Source organism: Dermacentor andersoni, chromosome 3 (genome assembly GCF_023375885.2).
Source record: "Dermacentor andersoni chromosome 3, qqDerAnde1_hic_scaffold, whole genome shotgun sequence".
Classification (NCBI taxonomy): Eukaryota; Metazoa; Arthropoda; class Arachnida; order Ixodida; family Ixodidae; genus Dermacentor; species Dermacentor andersoni.
In genome coordinates this window covers 206,592,177-206,609,031 of record NC_092816.1, presented here as the reverse complement: position 1 = coordinate 206,609,031, position 16,855 = coordinate 206,592,177, and the positions used below count along the sequence as shown (strand labels likewise).

At 44.9% G+C, this 16,855-nt stretch overlaps 1 protein-coding gene across 1 annotated transcript in view; it reads left to right on the top strand.

Moving 5' to 3' along the window:
- LOC126524340 (uncharacterized) overlaps window positions 1–16,855 on the top strand; it is a 193,988-nt gene that overhangs the window by 152,669 nt on the left and 24,464 nt on the right. The window contains exon 2 of the mRNA XM_050172670.3: window positions 2,822–3,005. Coding sequence (XP_050028627.2) covers window positions 2,822–3,005 — 184 coding nt within the window. The remainder of the gene's footprint in view (window positions 1–2,821; window positions 3,006–16,855) is intronic.

Sequence of the window (16,855 nt, the reverse complement as noted above, 5' to 3'; positions counted from 1 at the left end):
TTTTGACGTCACAGCAATTTCCGGTTGTGGTGTCACTTTTTATTTTTTACTTGCTCTTAGTTGTCTTGCCGATGTGTAGATTGCGGCGGTTGTAACGATCCGCCATTTTCTTGATATGTGAGCTTCTATGGAAACTTCGCTACCAGTTCGCATATACCTTGTGCCTCACTCCGGAACTGAGCTTCGATTGGCCACGCCAAAGCACACTTATCATCAATTCAGAAGCAGGCAATACTATTACTATTTAACAAAAATAAAACTAATCGGAAAATGTTTCCCATTAAAAAAGGGGTAATCTTATTTGTCCAGAATGTATTAGCCCATCAATTGCTTATTAGTGCCTTAATGAAGAACTGAGTGGCTTTTTAGGTTGTCTGGCAATGCAGTGGAGGTTATGGTAAAGGAATCACTGAAGTTTGCTTGCCATCCTTGTGGTTCGGCATTTGTGAGCAGCACTGTTGCCAAATTAGCGGTGGTTTCCTGGAATGCCAAATTAGTGGTTTCCTGGGTTTCCTAATGGGCAAATTTGTTCATTAACGGATGGTGGGTTTTGGTGGTTTTTATGTTGTGGTGCTTTCTTTTATGGCAGTGCAAAAACTTATATTTTCGGGAGAATAATTCGTGTTTCACATGTCTCAAATATGTACTTTATCCATGCCTCTTCGGAAGCAAGACGAAATTATGATCATCCTCCACAAAACGTGCCATTCGGATTCCTTCGTCTGTATCTTCATGCCTCCTCTAAACTAGAGCTCTATCATAACAACATACTGTAGCGCCAAGGCGCAATGAGAGAGAAGACGCACAGACACATGTCACAAGCGCTACTAAAAACTTGTTACTAATTTATTACTTACGCGTTGTTAAAAGATCTGTGATGTATGTTCGCGTGTCTTTATAATTCTGTCTTTGCGCTACAATATGTCGTTAAGCAAACACCAGCTAGTCCGACTTGTCTTCCTGCAGAATACAGTTCTAGCTGTTTGGGCAGTTCCTTGCAGTTTCACTTTTTGCCATTTTTGAAGACGCATTTCAAGGAGCTTTGACTCATTAAATAGCTTTGCAGAAATTCATCCAGACATTCACTTGGCAACTTTCCATTTCTCTGCACGGTTGTTGCGTGGCCCAACACTGACGCTGAGCGTGTTTGCAGCCAGCTGAGTATGAATAAATCTAAGTTAAGCAGCAGAATGTCCACTGAGATGACCAATGTCATCCTTAATGTGCGGGATGGTCTCGGAAGAAAAGAATATGATGAACACTATGGCCGAGCACGTTGATCGCAAGACTGGTACAGATGGAGATCTACGGTGTCACCAATGGAACCGACCCTAGACGCAACTACGCCAACGCCAGCGAACAAATACACACCAAAGACGCACGAACATGCCAAGATGAAATAGAACATTTTTCTATAAATTTATTAACTCCCCGGTAGTTTAATTTGATTTCCGGCCAGTAATTGCAGTACACGCAAACGACTCTTTTAGTTTCGTTTCGCACTACGTTTCTACCCTTCACAGTCGCACAAAAATCCCTTATTAGCATTGATAAATCTATATTCTTTATCCCATTATCGACGAAAAGAAGCACATTTCTACTCAATGCAACTTTTTCTACACCGTGATTTGGGCAGGTGCAGTAAAACACATTTTGAACGCGATTCAGAGTGTTCTCTCCATTTAGTGGCCCTTTTAGAGGATTTTAAGGCACCTCATATTGCGAATTTTGGCGTTTTTTGGAGTCTTGATTAGCAAAGCATATATTGGTTCGTGAAAACGGCTTTTCATATTGAAGGGAAGCTTAAACCGGGCATTCTTCTTGCATTGAGGCGCCTGTAGCACAATATTTCAGCTCCCTTTATTTGGTTTAACCGGACACGTATATTCCGGTCTCATTGTTTTGAATATGTTACATCATATTCATGGTAAGGGCAACCTTTGGGTTGACGAAAGTAGAATGAACAAATATTTTATACACATAATATAGAAAATAGAATATGATAACTTAAGCAAATCAGGTATTGTCGGAGGTACTTGGTCAGACATACTTGCTTAAGTTGTTATAGCGCGAGAAAACTAAGCCAAACAAACACACATCGGCAGGACGGGCGCTCGTGGTCCAGTCGACGCTATGTAAGCTCATCTGCCTTGAGGAATGAAGTTAGCCTATATGCTGGGCGCTTCCTTGTCGTGTGTACATCACCTTCGGTTTTTCGCCATACGGGGGGTGTATTCTGTAAGTGTCCACGTAGTGGACATGTCTGTTTCGACTGCTGCTGAAGTGCTGATTAGCTGGAGTGCCTGTCTGCTTCTGACGTGGACCCCAGCTTCGCCAATCAGAACTTGAGCAGCAGACGAAATGGAAATGTCCACTAGGACACTTAGAGAATACCCCTCAGTACGCAGGTCGCGATCAGCAAAAGGCTGCTTTTGAATGGTAGCCACTCTATTTCTTGGGAGTTTGCCGCAGTCATTTATTTCCTGCATTGGTGACATTCTCGTGCACCATGCAATCTCTTGTTCACGTCCTACCTCCATCGTGTCGAGGTTATCGCGCTGCAGCGCTCGTCAATGCATCGAGCGCTACACGTCTCGTAAGAATTGCGGCCTATGAAACGAACCGTGCGATTAGGGTCGTTGATCAATATACGCTTCCCGTGCTGGGTTATTATCCCCGCCAGGTGTGTATGCGGTGGCGTTGCTGCTCTTCATCGCGAATGCATATAAAGCTTCAGCTCTTCCAGCGACGCTGCCTTGCACGACGCTAACTCGCTGTGTCATTGCTTGGTCCTGCACTTATGCGTGCACCCAATGCGCAGGTGTTCATCTTCCGCGTCCAGCGAGGCCCCTTCGCGGAGGAGTTCTACCAGTGCGTCACGTACGGGTTCTACTCGGCGCAGTGGCAGGAGCAGCTGTACACCAGCTTGTCGCTAGTCTGCATGTTTCTACTGCCTCTCGCCACGCTGGTCACCACCTACATCTGCACATTCTACACTATCTCAGGTATGGCGCTGTGTTCTGTGGAGACGCAAAACCAATATACACCTCATTATTGATATACTCCCACATACTGGACTTCGCTGTAGTTTAGTCTCAAATCGCAACGTGTGCCAATGTTGAACTACGATGTTATAATTTTCGTGTTTCTTTCAAAATCTTTCCTTTCGCTCAAGTGGTTCAGACGGCAGAACCCAGCACTGACAGAGGTAGGACAATGTAATGGCAATTGGAATGAGGATAGAGACGTGAAGAAACTGCAGACACAGCCAAATAATGATAACTCGTGAAACCTGCGCTTCATGGCTCTTTATTTTTACTGCGACCGCAGTGATGCGCCCGCAGTGTAACGCTCGCAAAAAGGATTTCTGTGTACGTCCATTCGCCCCTTCAGCGCCGCTCCGGCATTCGTCATCACACCAGCACTGAAACTGAAACCAAAACTTTGTTTCAAGAACGTCAGAAATATATGTACAAAGACTATCTGGACCGATAGCCTAAAATAGATAGTGGCCGGTCCGGTGCAACATACATTAAATATGCGCAGGTCAGCTAAAGCATGCAAAAAATATTAGGAATATATATATATATGTATATATATATATATATATATATATATATATATATATATATATATATATATATATATATGTTGGCTGAGATTTACGCTGACACTTAAGGAACGTAGGAACATATAGTCAGCATGAATCCCAGCCATGTGTGTCCACAGACTCGCAAGTTAACAGGTCTGCATAGACAGAAAAAAATGACCTACGTACTAACCCGAAATTACGTGCAGTTTTTATTTCAAGGGGGATCATGTTGCAAACTTTAGTTCTATTAAATTCTGTTAATCATTCCCCATAAACGTAACGACGTAACGACATTTGGACAGGTTAAAGTTACCGTTTGAAGCATGACTAGCATTGCGTATAGGAACGGAAAAAAGATCAACAGGAAGAGGCGACTTTCTATTATATTATTAAATGAAACAGCAAACTTGTAATCACGCAACATCGGAACTGAAAGAACGCGTTGCGATTGAAAAATATTACCTATAGGTTGATCGTGGCTTATTGCTCTCAGCATTCACTTTTGGAGTCGTTCTAGAGGTTTTAGATAACTAGTGTATGTGACACCCCATGAATCCAGGCAGTAACTTATGTGACATTGACATAGTGAAAAGTACAGTGTACGAAGTATAGCCTGTGGAAAATATTGGTGAGCTTTTATTAGAGTATAGCGTCCATAGGCTTCCTTTGAGCATACATTCTGTACTTGCTCATGCCAGTGCAAGTTCTCATCAAAAATGACCCCTAAGTATTTGAAAGAAGGGACTTGTTGAATAAGAATATTGTTTATATAATCATAGGTGAAGAAGTGCAGTATCAACATGTTTCCTGCGAGAGTGAAATGCAACGTATTTTGTTTTTGCGCAGTTGATAGTCAAGTGATTCTTGGCAAACCATACCGAGATGTTTGACAAATCGCTCATCACGTCGTTCTGGAGAGCTGGAAGGAAGTGCCTTGTAAAAATCAAAGCTGTGTCGTCCACGTATATCAATACCTTTGACCTCTGCATGGCTTGTGGGACATCATTTATATAAAGGGAGAACAACATAGGGCCCAAAACTGATCCCTGTGGTACCCCACAGTTAATATAGCTGTACGATGAATTAATGTGATCAATGACAACCTTTTGCTTACGTGCCGATAGATAACTAGAAAAGAAATCAAGTGTTATCTGTGATTCCAGAGCCATGCATTTTTTCGAGCAAGATGGAATGACTAACTGCATCAAATGCTTTCTTGATGTGTAAAAATACTACTACTACTATGTTCTTTTCATGCAGTGCGGAAATAATATATTTGGAAAGCTAACAACCGTAGGAGTGGACCTGTTAGCAACAAAACTATGCTGCTGGGGACAAGGAATGTCACGATTACGCAGAAAGTGCTTTAATTGTGATGCAGCGGTGGCGTAGAGGTAGAACACCCGCCTCGCGTGCAAGAGGTCCGTGGTTCGAATCCCGGTGCCGCGCAATTTTCCACCGGATAAAAAAAAAAAAAAAAAAAAAAAATCCGCGTGTTGATAAAATTGCATAAACAGGCCTGGAGTGTGGCCTGATGCCGGTGACCAGAACCGGTAACACACTCCCTCACCAGAGCAGGATTGGCCACCCTGGTGCAGTACTTGGCCACAACCTCCTATCAGGGGACCAACTGCAATGCATGCTCACTGATCTGGAGAGGCAGAGCAGAAGGGTGGGACTAAAAATGAATCTGCAGAAAACTAAAGTAATGTTTAACAGTCTCGGAAGGGAACAGCAGTTTACGATAGGTAGCGAGGCACTGGAAGTGGTAAGAGAATACATCTACTTAGGACAGGTAGTGACTGCTGATCCAGATCATGAGAGTGAAATAATCAGAAGAATAAGAATGGGCTGGGGTGCGTTTGGCAGGCATTCGCAGATCATGAACAGCAGGTTGCCATTATCCCTCAAGAGAAAAGTGTATAACAGCTGTGTCTTACCAGTACTCACGTACGGGGCAGAAACCTGGAGGCTTACGAAAAGGGTTCTACTTAAATTGAGGACGACGCAACGAGCTATGGAAAGAAGAATGATAGGTGTAACGTTAAGGGATAAGAAAAGAGCAGATTGGGTGAGGGAACAAACGCGCGTTAATGACATCTTAGTTGAAATCAAGAAAAAGAAATGGGCATGGGCAGGACATGTAATGAGGAGGGAAGATAACCGATGGTCATTAAGGGTTACGGACTGGATTCCGAGGGAAGGGAAGCGTAGCAGGGGGCGACAGAAAGTTAGGTGGGCAGATGAGATAAGGAAGTTTGGAGGGTCAACATGGCCACAATTAGTACATGACCGGGGTAGTTGGAGAAGTATGGGAGAGGCCTTTGCCCTGCAGTGGGCGTAATCAGGCTGATGATGATGATGATGGTGTTGACACCACTCAGGACAGATATCGGTCTGTAGCTGTCGGGGAGGTTGCTGTCACCAGATTTGTATACTGGTATTACGTTAGCAGATTTAGGTATGTTAGGATAAGTCTTAGAAGAAAATGCATGGTTAAATATGTGGCACAACCGACTGCACAGAACATGAATGTTAGCCTTTAGAATTTTCGGACGTATGGCGTCATCGCTAGCCGCCTTGTTGCCCGGTACCTTGTTGATAACCTGTCTGATGTCTTCCTCAGTTACGTGGCGCAGATGAAATTTGTCGTCCAGGGTGCACTTAAATTGGGTATATGAGTAGGGAACCTGCTCGCAAGGCTGAGACCAATGTTGGTAAGGTAATCATTAAAGTCGTTAGCTAAGTCACTTGTTGGATTATCAGTTATGATGCGTTCTTTGTTACCTATGCCAGTGACATCTTTGAAGATTTGCCATATCTTCTTCGTGTTGCCTTCATTTCTTTCATTTAGGTTAGTATAATAGAACTTTTTTGATTTTCTCATCATCCCTACTAATTTATTTCTGTACAACCTGAAATTTTGATGGTAATATTCATAGCTCCTATTGTTTTTCTGTTTATCGTAAAAAAAGTCTTTCATCTCCAGAACTTAGAGTATTCATCCATGGGCACATGGCATGCTCATAATTTCGACGCACACAGCTGCGCGTTGACCCCTCGATGGCGTCCGTAATAGATTGAACAAAGTTTTCACACTCGACATGCAGAACTTCGTCATAAAAACCTGAAGTAATCTTTGCACGCAATGATAATCTACACGTGTTGCTCGTTTGGTGGAAGTAATAACAGAAGAGCAAATGTATTTTTGAGGTAAAAAGAGATAAGTAGAATTGTGGTCCGCAATTGCAACATCGTATACACCTGTCGAAACATTCAAGTCACCATTGCACAGCACGTGATCAATAGTAAACTCCACGATTGGTCAGTTATGCGTGTAGATGAATAAATAACTTTCTTCATATTAGGTGACTGTAATAAAAACACATAATCATTGCAAGGATCTCCAGATAGGTCTGTGTCAATATCGCCGCAGATAACAACAGGCGCTTTAGACGCCATAATTGGAATCATAGTATTTTCCCTATCAGTAATGAAGTCAGTTACACTAGACGAGGGTGGGCGATACACAGCACCCACGATGACATCATTATGAAGACGGATAAAAAGAGTTTCAACAGATGAACTGCAAAATTACCTATTGCCAGGGTGAACGAAGCCAAAACAATCTTTGATGAATAGCGCCACGCCCCCTCCTCGTGTACCACTCTTTCTAGGTTGCGATAGCATGACATAGCCAGGTAGATGAACTGATTCACCTTCTCTAAGCCAAATTTCGGTTATAGCTATAACATCATAATGAGTGCTGAGACAAGTACACAAGTAGGTTATCAAAATTCGTCTTAATGCTGCGAATATTACATTGTAATACTGAAAAATGATCCTGCAGTGTTGACGCCATATCTTTCCACATTAGTAAAAAAATTTGCCATTTCAAATAAGACAACAGAAATTACAGGTAATTTATAGGCACATGCAACCTAAGCAACTTTGGCGAGATCTTCAGCACACGTCAAACACGGAGGGCTTCGAGAGAAGGAGCTAATTCAGCTAATCAAGGCTTTTTTCTTGAGCAAAATCACCTTCGAACTACCGTATCTCTCACTCTCTAGGCAGGAAGAGGATACCGGGAATGCTTGATTCGCAAGATACACAAAGTCGCTCTTGGTGTTCCAATTAGAGCATCCACACAAAGGGTTATGGCCACCGCCACATTAAATACCCTTCAAGAATTAACCGAAGCCCATCTATCATCGCAATACCATAGACTCACCACCACTCAAGCTGGGCGTGAGATCCTGAGACAACTTCATTATGCTCCACCATTCAACGAGAGCATGCGGCATCAACTTCCTCCGAACATACACGGCCAATACCACATCATCCAGCCCCTACCTAGAAACATGCACCCCGAATTTCACGTCAAATGCCACAAACTTCGAGCCAAGGCGCTACAACGCAGCTATGGACGCGGAAAAAGCCGCTATTGCACTTGCATCGGGGCTACCCGATTGCGACGTCATTATTAGTGACTCTAAGACTGCTATCCGGAACTTCAGTAACGGTTACATTAACAACCTCGCGCTCTCTCTACTTGTAGCTCACCCACCAGAAAAAGACATCGCTCTCGTATGGACTCCAGCACATCAAGGACTCCATGGCAACGAAATGGCTCATGCCGCTTCTCGATGATTCACGGACCGAGTGGCCGCAAATATGGGCCTAACTCTAGAACTCAATGACTCCCAACAGCACACCAATAAAGACACACTAGTCACATTCCATGAAATTTGTACACATTACAGAAACCAACGCCTATTGTATTCACCTCTCTCTGTGTCTAGAACGCGCCAGAGAGTGAATGAGTGAGTGAGTGAAAAACTTTATCAGCTCTAGATTCGCTGGTCTTCTGCGGTCTTCAGATGGAATCGTCCATCTTTTAGCACAACGGTCGGTTGCCCTTAGTCCAGGGCTCCGCTGGATGCTGCTGCCAGTTGTGCTCGCCGAATCAGACCTTCTTGGTCGACCTGGCGATCGCTGGAGAGCACTCCCTCCCATTGCTCCGCACTCGGGTTTGGTATAACGGGTACCACGTCTATCTTCTGGCATGTCCACGTTATGTGGTACAGCGTGGGTGTTTCGTGGCACCAGGGGCATTTGTCATTGTATAGTGTGTGGATAAATTTTGCTGAGTACGTGTAGGTTCGGGTACGAGCCCGTTTGTAGCTGCCTCCACGCGACAGAGTCCTCTCTGCTAAGGGAGTTGTGCGGTGGTGGATACCGCTTTCTGCAGCCCTTGTAGTAATTTATTATTGCCGAATAGTCTTGGGGTACAGGTTCGGTCTCCTCGAGGTCGCCTACGTTGGATGCTCGGTAATAAGTGTACCCTCGAGCTATCCCGTCCGCCTCTTGGTTCCCTGCCACTCCCGTGTGTCCCGGCGTCCATACTATCGTATGCCTAATTGGTTCTTCTTTTGTTTGTCGTTCTGTTATGTGGTCTCCGGAGCGGAGTATGCGGAGTGCTCCGTGCCCTATTCTGCCGCGTAGGTAGTTGCGGCACGCTGTTTGCGAGTCTGTAAGGATTGTTAGAGACCGTTTAGACCGATAGCCCTCCGCTGCCGCTAGAGCGACGGCCGCTTCTTCAGCCTCGACTATCGTACAGCCTTGTAGTGATGCGCTGGTCATCTCGCGTAGGTTCGAATCGATCACCGTTGCTACCGCGTTGCTGTTGCTCTGACCCGCTGCTCTGGCGCATGTGGCTGCGTCCACATATACCGTCGTTTCTTGGGGTGCTAGGGTCTTTTGTAGGTATTCAGCCCTCGCTTCTCTGCGTGCTTTGTGTAGGTTGGGATCCATGTTCCGGGGTATGGGTGCTACTTTTAGTGTGTTGCGATACTCATCCGGAATTGTTTCGGTCCTCTGTATCTCTTGAAGTTGATCGGCGCAGCCTAGTTTCTTCAGGAGCTCCTTGCCAGATGGGGTCTGCTGTAGTCTGCGTTGTTGGAAGACTAGTTGCGCCTCTTTCAATTCGTCGAAGGTGTTGTGTAGTCCTAAGGCTAGGAGCTTTTCGGTTGAGGTGTTGTGGGGAAGGTGGAGTGCGGTTTTGTAGGCTTTGCGTAGAATCGCGTCCGCCTGTTGTACCTCACTCTTGATGGGATTGTAGTATGGGAGGCTGTATGCCACTCGGCTGACGACCAAGCTTGTGACCAGCTTGAGTGTGTCCTCCTCTCGCATGCCGTGGCGTCTGTGTGAGATGCGCGTGATCATGCGGGCCACTTAAATCAAATCAAATCAAATCAATCAAATCTTTATTTCCAACGACAGTTGGGGGTCCCTTAGGCGAAAAGCGGTAATAACACCACTTGAAAATACCTAAAGGCCCACGTACATGACAGCGGTATTATGATTCATACGTTCAAAAAACAAATTTGCAGTAATCAAGTAAAAAATGCAGTTAAAAAAAATTTAAGAAGAGGTTGTGAAAATACAACAACGGAACAATAGAACAAATAATGTCAATATATAAGTAGACTCCAGAACAGTTGTACATTATAGTTGAAATATTCAATGTTCACGTGAACACACATCATAAAATGACGAAAATAAACGTGTTACAAGGAATAATGAAACATACTTGATCATGTTCGGGCAGTACAAAAGACATTAAAGAAGAGTTAGAAAAAATTCACGCATTTCTTTTTTTGTAAACGTAGAAAAGTTGGCGTCTTTCTCTTCATATTTATTAAGTAGGGACGGCAGTGTGAGTCTAAGAGACTGCAAAAAATAGGTCGTGCGGGAACGAGGAACAAGCCACTTGTCGGTGCTGCGGGTGCGTGAATCAGTGTAATGCATGCTGATATTAGATAAATCTTTAATAAACACTTTGAATTGTTCGTTTGAAAAGAAATAAGCATACATTAAACGAAAGTCGAACATGCGTTTCACACTGAATATTTTATAGCGGGTAAACAATGCAACTGTAGAACTATTGCGCGGGACGTTTGCAATATACCGAAGTGCTCTTTTCTGCAATAGGTGAATTGTATTTATGTTACTAAGGGTTGTGGTGCCCCAGACTAACAGGCAGTAATTTATATGGGAAGAAAACAGAGCATGATAAATCTGAAGTTTAGCATTTTCTGGAAGAAAGTGCCTACATCGTGACAGAACACCAGCAGCACGTGATAACGATTTAGTCAGTGATTCTAAATGACACGTCCATGTCATATGAGCAGAAAAAGTCACGCCCAGAATTTTATGTTTTTCCACTATTTCGACGGGTATTCCCTCAAGTGTTAATGATTGGTTGACGTTGACTTCAGTGCCTCGGGATCTGAAAAAGACAGCTTTTGTTTTTGTCGCATTTATTCGTAGGCCATTAGCTCTAGACCATTGCAGCACATCTGAAAGTACACTTTGAGTTCTCGCAACAGTTTCAGTTGGATCTTGTCCAGAAACAAAAATACTAGTGTCATCCGCATAGAGCAGGAATGAGGCGTCATTGTTTATCTTGACAATATCATTTATGTAGATATTGAAGAGCATTGGTCCTAAAATGCTTCCTTGAGGTACGCCACAAGAAATGGTTTTAGAAGATGAAAAACAGTTAGCAATGGAGACGCATTGTTTTCTCTCAGACAGATACGAACTAAATAGTGAATTAGCTACACCACGTACCCCATAAGCACTTAATTTCCCGAGTAAAATGTAATGGTTTAGGGTATCGAAGGTTTTGCTATAGTCAATGAAAACGCCCAGCGTAAGCTTTCTTTCTTCGATGTTATTAATTATCAGTTCTTTTTGAGCTAACAGTGCAGTCTGTGTAGATTTACCACGTTGAAAACCGTGCTGATACTCCGAAAGTATATTGTGTTTGTTGAAGAAGCTATTTACGCGGCAGAATATTATCTTTTCTAATCCCTTGGAGAATACAGGAATTATAGAAATTGGTCGGTAATTATTAGCATCATTAATATCTCCACCTTTAAATATAACAGAAACTTTTGAGATTTTCATGAGATTTGGGAAACAGCCAGACTGAAAGACTAGATTAAACACGTAGGTTAGACAAGGAGCAAGGAGGTCAATTACGTGCTTAATCGCCTCTACCTGAAATCCATCGACATCGACAGCTTTACTGTTTTTTAGAGAAAGAAATGTGCATACTATTTCTGCTTCATCTGTAGGTGCGAGAAAAATTGTGTCAGTATTATGGTAATTAATGTTAGTATGAGCAATGCTTCCCAGTGGTTGCACCGCATTAGCAAAGTGCTCACTGAAGTGCTCGGCTAGATGCACACCGGAAAGTTTGTTCCCGTTAATGGTTATTTCCGTTAATGTATTCTGACCCGCTTTGCGGTTCAGTGCCTGATTGATGGCTTTCCAAACTTGGTTCGGGCGCCGTCGACAGATGTCAGAAAACATGTGGTTATAGTAGGAGGCCTTTGCCTTTTTCAACGCGGCAGTTAGTTTGTTTCCGTAAGTTTTAAAGGCTTCAAATTCCTTAATATCACGTGTGCGCGAAAACTTCTTAAAAAGGCGACCTTTTTTCTTGATCATTTTGATATGCTCGCGGCCTACCCAAGGTTTTCTTCTTTTTCTGTTAGCTTTGGTGCTTACGTAAGGAAAAGATGTGTTGTAAAGACTAGTGAATATAGATAAAAATTCACGATAGCTCTCATTTGGGTCTAGCTTATCGTAAACAGAAGACCAATCTTCCCTCAGCATACGCATGCGGAATGAAGTCATATTTCTGCTAGACATACATCTATGTTTAACGATATCCTGGCAAGCTATTTCATTTTCAGTAGTTTTAGGAAAAGCAATAAAGACAGGACAGTGGTCACTTACGCCGGCGCATACCGTGCCAGCTGCGCTTACATCAGTGTCTATGCTGACGATAAACAAGTCTAGTATGGACTGGCAAGTTGTCGTTACGCGTGTTGACGTGGTAATGACGTTATTGTAGCCACAAGCGTAAAGTTTATTAAGGAATTCCCGGGAGGTCAAATTATCCTTGAGAAGGTTTATGTTAAAGTCGCCACCTATTAGAGTGTTATACTGGTGAATTGTTGAGTATTCTAACATCTCCTCAATACATTCCAGGAATACACTCATATCACCAGACGGTGGGCGGTAAAACGCCACGTACATGTTAATATTGCTCTTTATGCAAAGCACTTCATAGTCGGCAGTAATGCACGTAAATTCCGGGATTTTGTCGCAGAGCATGGGTTTTTTTACGTGCATTGCCACTCCGCCACCACGGCGACCACTTCGATTGATAAAATAATGGTTGTAGTCAATCATATTTAACATGTCGCTTCCTTCGTGATACCACGTTTCAGTCAACATTATCACATCGAACATGAAGTTGAATTCATTAAAGAATGTGCTTAATTCATCGAGCTTGGTGGCGGCGGAACGTACATTGAGGTGAATGGCAGTGAAAATGCCCTGCGACTGCGCCGGAAGTTTAAGTTCACATGGCAGACAAAACTCTTGATTCAGCATCGCGTGTACAAGAAAACGTAACACAGATTATAAGCATAAGTACCCTACGCAATCTTGACGAGGTCAGAATCTGTTTCAATGCGCACCACCTGACTGGACTGTGTCTTGCGCGCGAAAATCTTCCCATTCTTAGACCACACAAACTGCCACTGATTCTCCTGTTTTCTTGCAATTGTCTGTGCAAGCAGCCGCTTCAGTGTCGGACAGAAATGCTCATTCACGAAGATTTGGGCTTCGCTGGAGATTCCTACGTCACGATTCCGAATGCGGCTCTTGCGGGCTTTCTCGACCACGTGGTCCCGCTTCTGCTTGCTTTTGAACTGAACAATAACGTTCGTTTTGCCCTGCTCACGAGTCGGTACTCGGTGGCAAACTTCTATATCATCAGCAGAAATGGGTTCGCCAACGACACCACCAATCTGGCCTACAAGATCAATGATGTTTTCATTCTTCTTCTCAACGAGTCCTTTTATTTCCACATTCGACCTGCGAGAGTACTGCTCACCCTGAACAACTCGCTTCTGCAGCTCTACAATGATTGACTCATTTTCACTGCATTTACCCTTCAGCCTGTCATTTTCCTTCCTTAAGCTTTCTCTCTCGGTGCGCCCTTCCATTAAGTGTTGCTTCATTGTTTCAAATTGCTTTTCCATGAATTCAAGTCCCTCTTTCATTTGTTTCATATCGGAACGTAATTCGCGCAGCTCAGAACGTGCATCCCGTTCCTTCTGAGACATCACCAAGTGTAGAAAGTGCAAAATGGGCAAAAAGAAATACAATAAGCAAAATGACACAGCAAGTTGGCAGCGGTGACAGATAATAAAAAAATAATGAAACGCATCTGTAACAGACAGAGAAACAGCACCAACCTGTAGTAGAACAACCACTCCGATTAGTCCTGCGCCTACTGGCTGTCACCGCTGCCAAATGCTACGATTAATGTCGAGCGCTTCCTTTTATATTCTTGCTGATGCACTGTGGGTAGCTTCCGGGTGATGCCGATGCGTTGCCTTTCGTGAGCCCTCGGTGAAGGGCACCTTGCACCTAGCGGTTCGTCGCGGCAAGTCTCCGGGGTTAATGGCACAGTGGGTAGCTGCAGGGCTGCTTCCGATGCTGCGCCGCTTTCAAGCTTCCAGTGAAGGACACCCTCGTGCTAGCAGTTCCTTGCGGTGAGTCCCTGGTTACCTGTAGTAGAACAACCACTCCGATTAGTCCTGCGCCTACTGGCTGTCACCGCTGCCAAAAAAATGTGGTGGATGCCTTGAGTGGGGCGAGGGTGTGGGTGCAGCGTTGGTTTGACTGTGTCCACATCCCCAGGATTCTGATGAGCGTCTTTTCCGGTATCGGCTTCCCCTGGAGGTAGACGTTGAGCTTTAACTCGTCGCTGGTGGGGACTGTGCGGTTTTGCTTTCCTCTCCAAACTCTCAGGAGCTCGGACTTCTCAGTGGAGCAGGCTAGCCCTCTTGCTCTGACGTAGTCCTCTACGCAGGTGGCTGTCTCTTGTAACTTCTCTTCTTTCTGTCTGAGCGAGCCTGTGTTAACCCAGATGGTGATGTCGTCGGCATACATGGCATGGTGTATGTCGTCGATTTCATTTAATTGTTTTGCCAAGCCAATCATTGCTATGTTGAAAAGCGTGGGGGAGATGACCGACCCTTGAGGCGTCCCTTTGTTTGGAATAAGGAACTTCTCTGATCGGAGCCCTCCGAGGCCAATCGTTGCCGTTCTGTTTGAAAGGAAGGCTTTGACATAGCCGTAGACTCTCCTCCCGCAGTTCAGGTCGTTCATGCCCGTGAGGATAGCCTCGTGGCTTACATTGTCAAAAGCCCCCTTGATATCCAATGCCATTATTATATTCTCCCCGCTCCTGGGGACGTTCCCGAGTACTTCTTCTTTGATTTGAAGCAGTACGTCTTGGATGGATAATTTTGCTCTGAATCCAAACATGTTGTGGGGATACAGTTCGTTGTCCTCCATGTACTGTTGTAGTCTCAGCGTCACCACTCGCTCGTACAGTTTACCCAGGCACGATGTGAGCGAGATCGGTCTGAGGTTCTCAATTTGCAGTTTCTTGCCCGGTTAAGGAATCATCACTACCTCTGCATGCTTCCACTCCTCGGGGACGGTCTCAGCTTCCCAGTGTTTGTTGAGAAAGTCGGTTAATTCTGCGACTAACTCTTCACTGAGGTTGCGGATGAGTGCGTTATTTATCTTGTCTGCACCCACGGCCGTGTTTCTGGTTGTGCTTCGAATCGCTGCGTAGACCTCTTCTCGCGTGATGGGTCTGTCCAGGTTATCGTTTTCTCTTCCTCGGTAGCGCTCTGCGTAAGCTGCTGGGTTTGTGTCCCCGAAGCATGTAACGCGTACCTTATCCAGGAGTTCCGAGTGTTGTCCCTCGAACTGGTGGATGAACCGGTAGATCATTTTGTTGTTTTCTGTCTTGGTCTTGGTCGGATCTATGAGAGCCTTGAGGATATGCCACGTCCTCGCTGTGTTCAAAGTTCCGTTGAGGGAGTCGCTGAATAGCTGCCAATTTTGCGTTGCCGATTGCGCCGCGTACTCCTCTGCTTTCGCTGTGACTTCTGCGATCTTTATCTTTAGCTTCCTGTTGTATTTTTGTTTCTTCCACCTCTTCGTGAGCCCGCGTCTAGCTTCCCACAGCTTTAGCAGTCTGGCGTCTACCTCGGGCGTCTGCGTCGTTCGCGCGATTTCCTTGGTGTACTTGCGCTGTTTTTCAATAAGCATTTTCCCCCACTATTCTATCGATTGGATCCCGTTCTCGGCGAGATTCCTATCGCATGCGTCTCGAAAAGCGCTCCAGTCCGTAATTTTTGCCGATCCCAGCTGACGCCTTAGCCTGTCCGAAGTTACTTGCGTCTTGAGTATGTTGTGGTCACTACCTAGGTTCTCTAACTGGTTCTCCCGCACTGCTTGTTCCGCTCCTCGTATGAACGTGAGGTCGGGGCAGGTGTCGGTACTAACGCTGTTTCCGATTCTGGTTGGAGTGTCTGGGTCTGTGAGGAGGTTGCAGTCGGTGTTCTCTGCTGCCTCCGCTAGCGTTTTGCCTTCTGGGTTTGCTGTTTGGTATCCCCAGCTTTTGTTCATGGCGTTAAAGTCTCCTAGGATGATTAGCGTGCTGTCATTCGCTAGTTTGCGTGCGCCATGGAAAAGCTCGTGGAATTTTGCCTTCCTCTGTTTCGGGGGGCTGTATGCATTTACAATAAATATACTGCCCCTCTTTCTTTTCTTCTTTGGTATAATTTCTACAATCACGTGCTCTACGTCGGTGTCGGCAATCCTGTCGTGGCTTATGGCGATGAGTGCCTTGCTGACTAGGGTTGCCGTTCTTCCTTTCTCTTGAGTCTCGTAACACGTGTATCCTGCGAGTGTTGGTGTCGTGCCCGTCTCTTGAAGCGATATGATGTCGGGCGGTGTTTGTTGTGTATGAATGTATTGTTGGAGAAGGCCCTGCTTCTTACGGTAGCCTCTGCAGTTCCATTGCCATATATCTAAGGTTTCTTGCTTGCTTAAAGTTGTACTGGCCATGTTTAAGCCTCGGTGTTGTTTGCGGATGTGTCGGCGAGGGATGCCAGCGCGGGGCGGTGGTAGGCCTTCTCCCTAATGTTCTCGGTAAACTTCTGCTTGCGGATGCAGCTTCGGAGCTCTGTGACTTGTAATTGCACTTGCTGCATTTGTTGCTGCTGTTGCTGCATCATCTGCTGCATCATTTGCTGAATCTCTGCTTTAAACGTGGCGAAATCCTCGTTGCCTGCTTGCCATGGGGCTTGG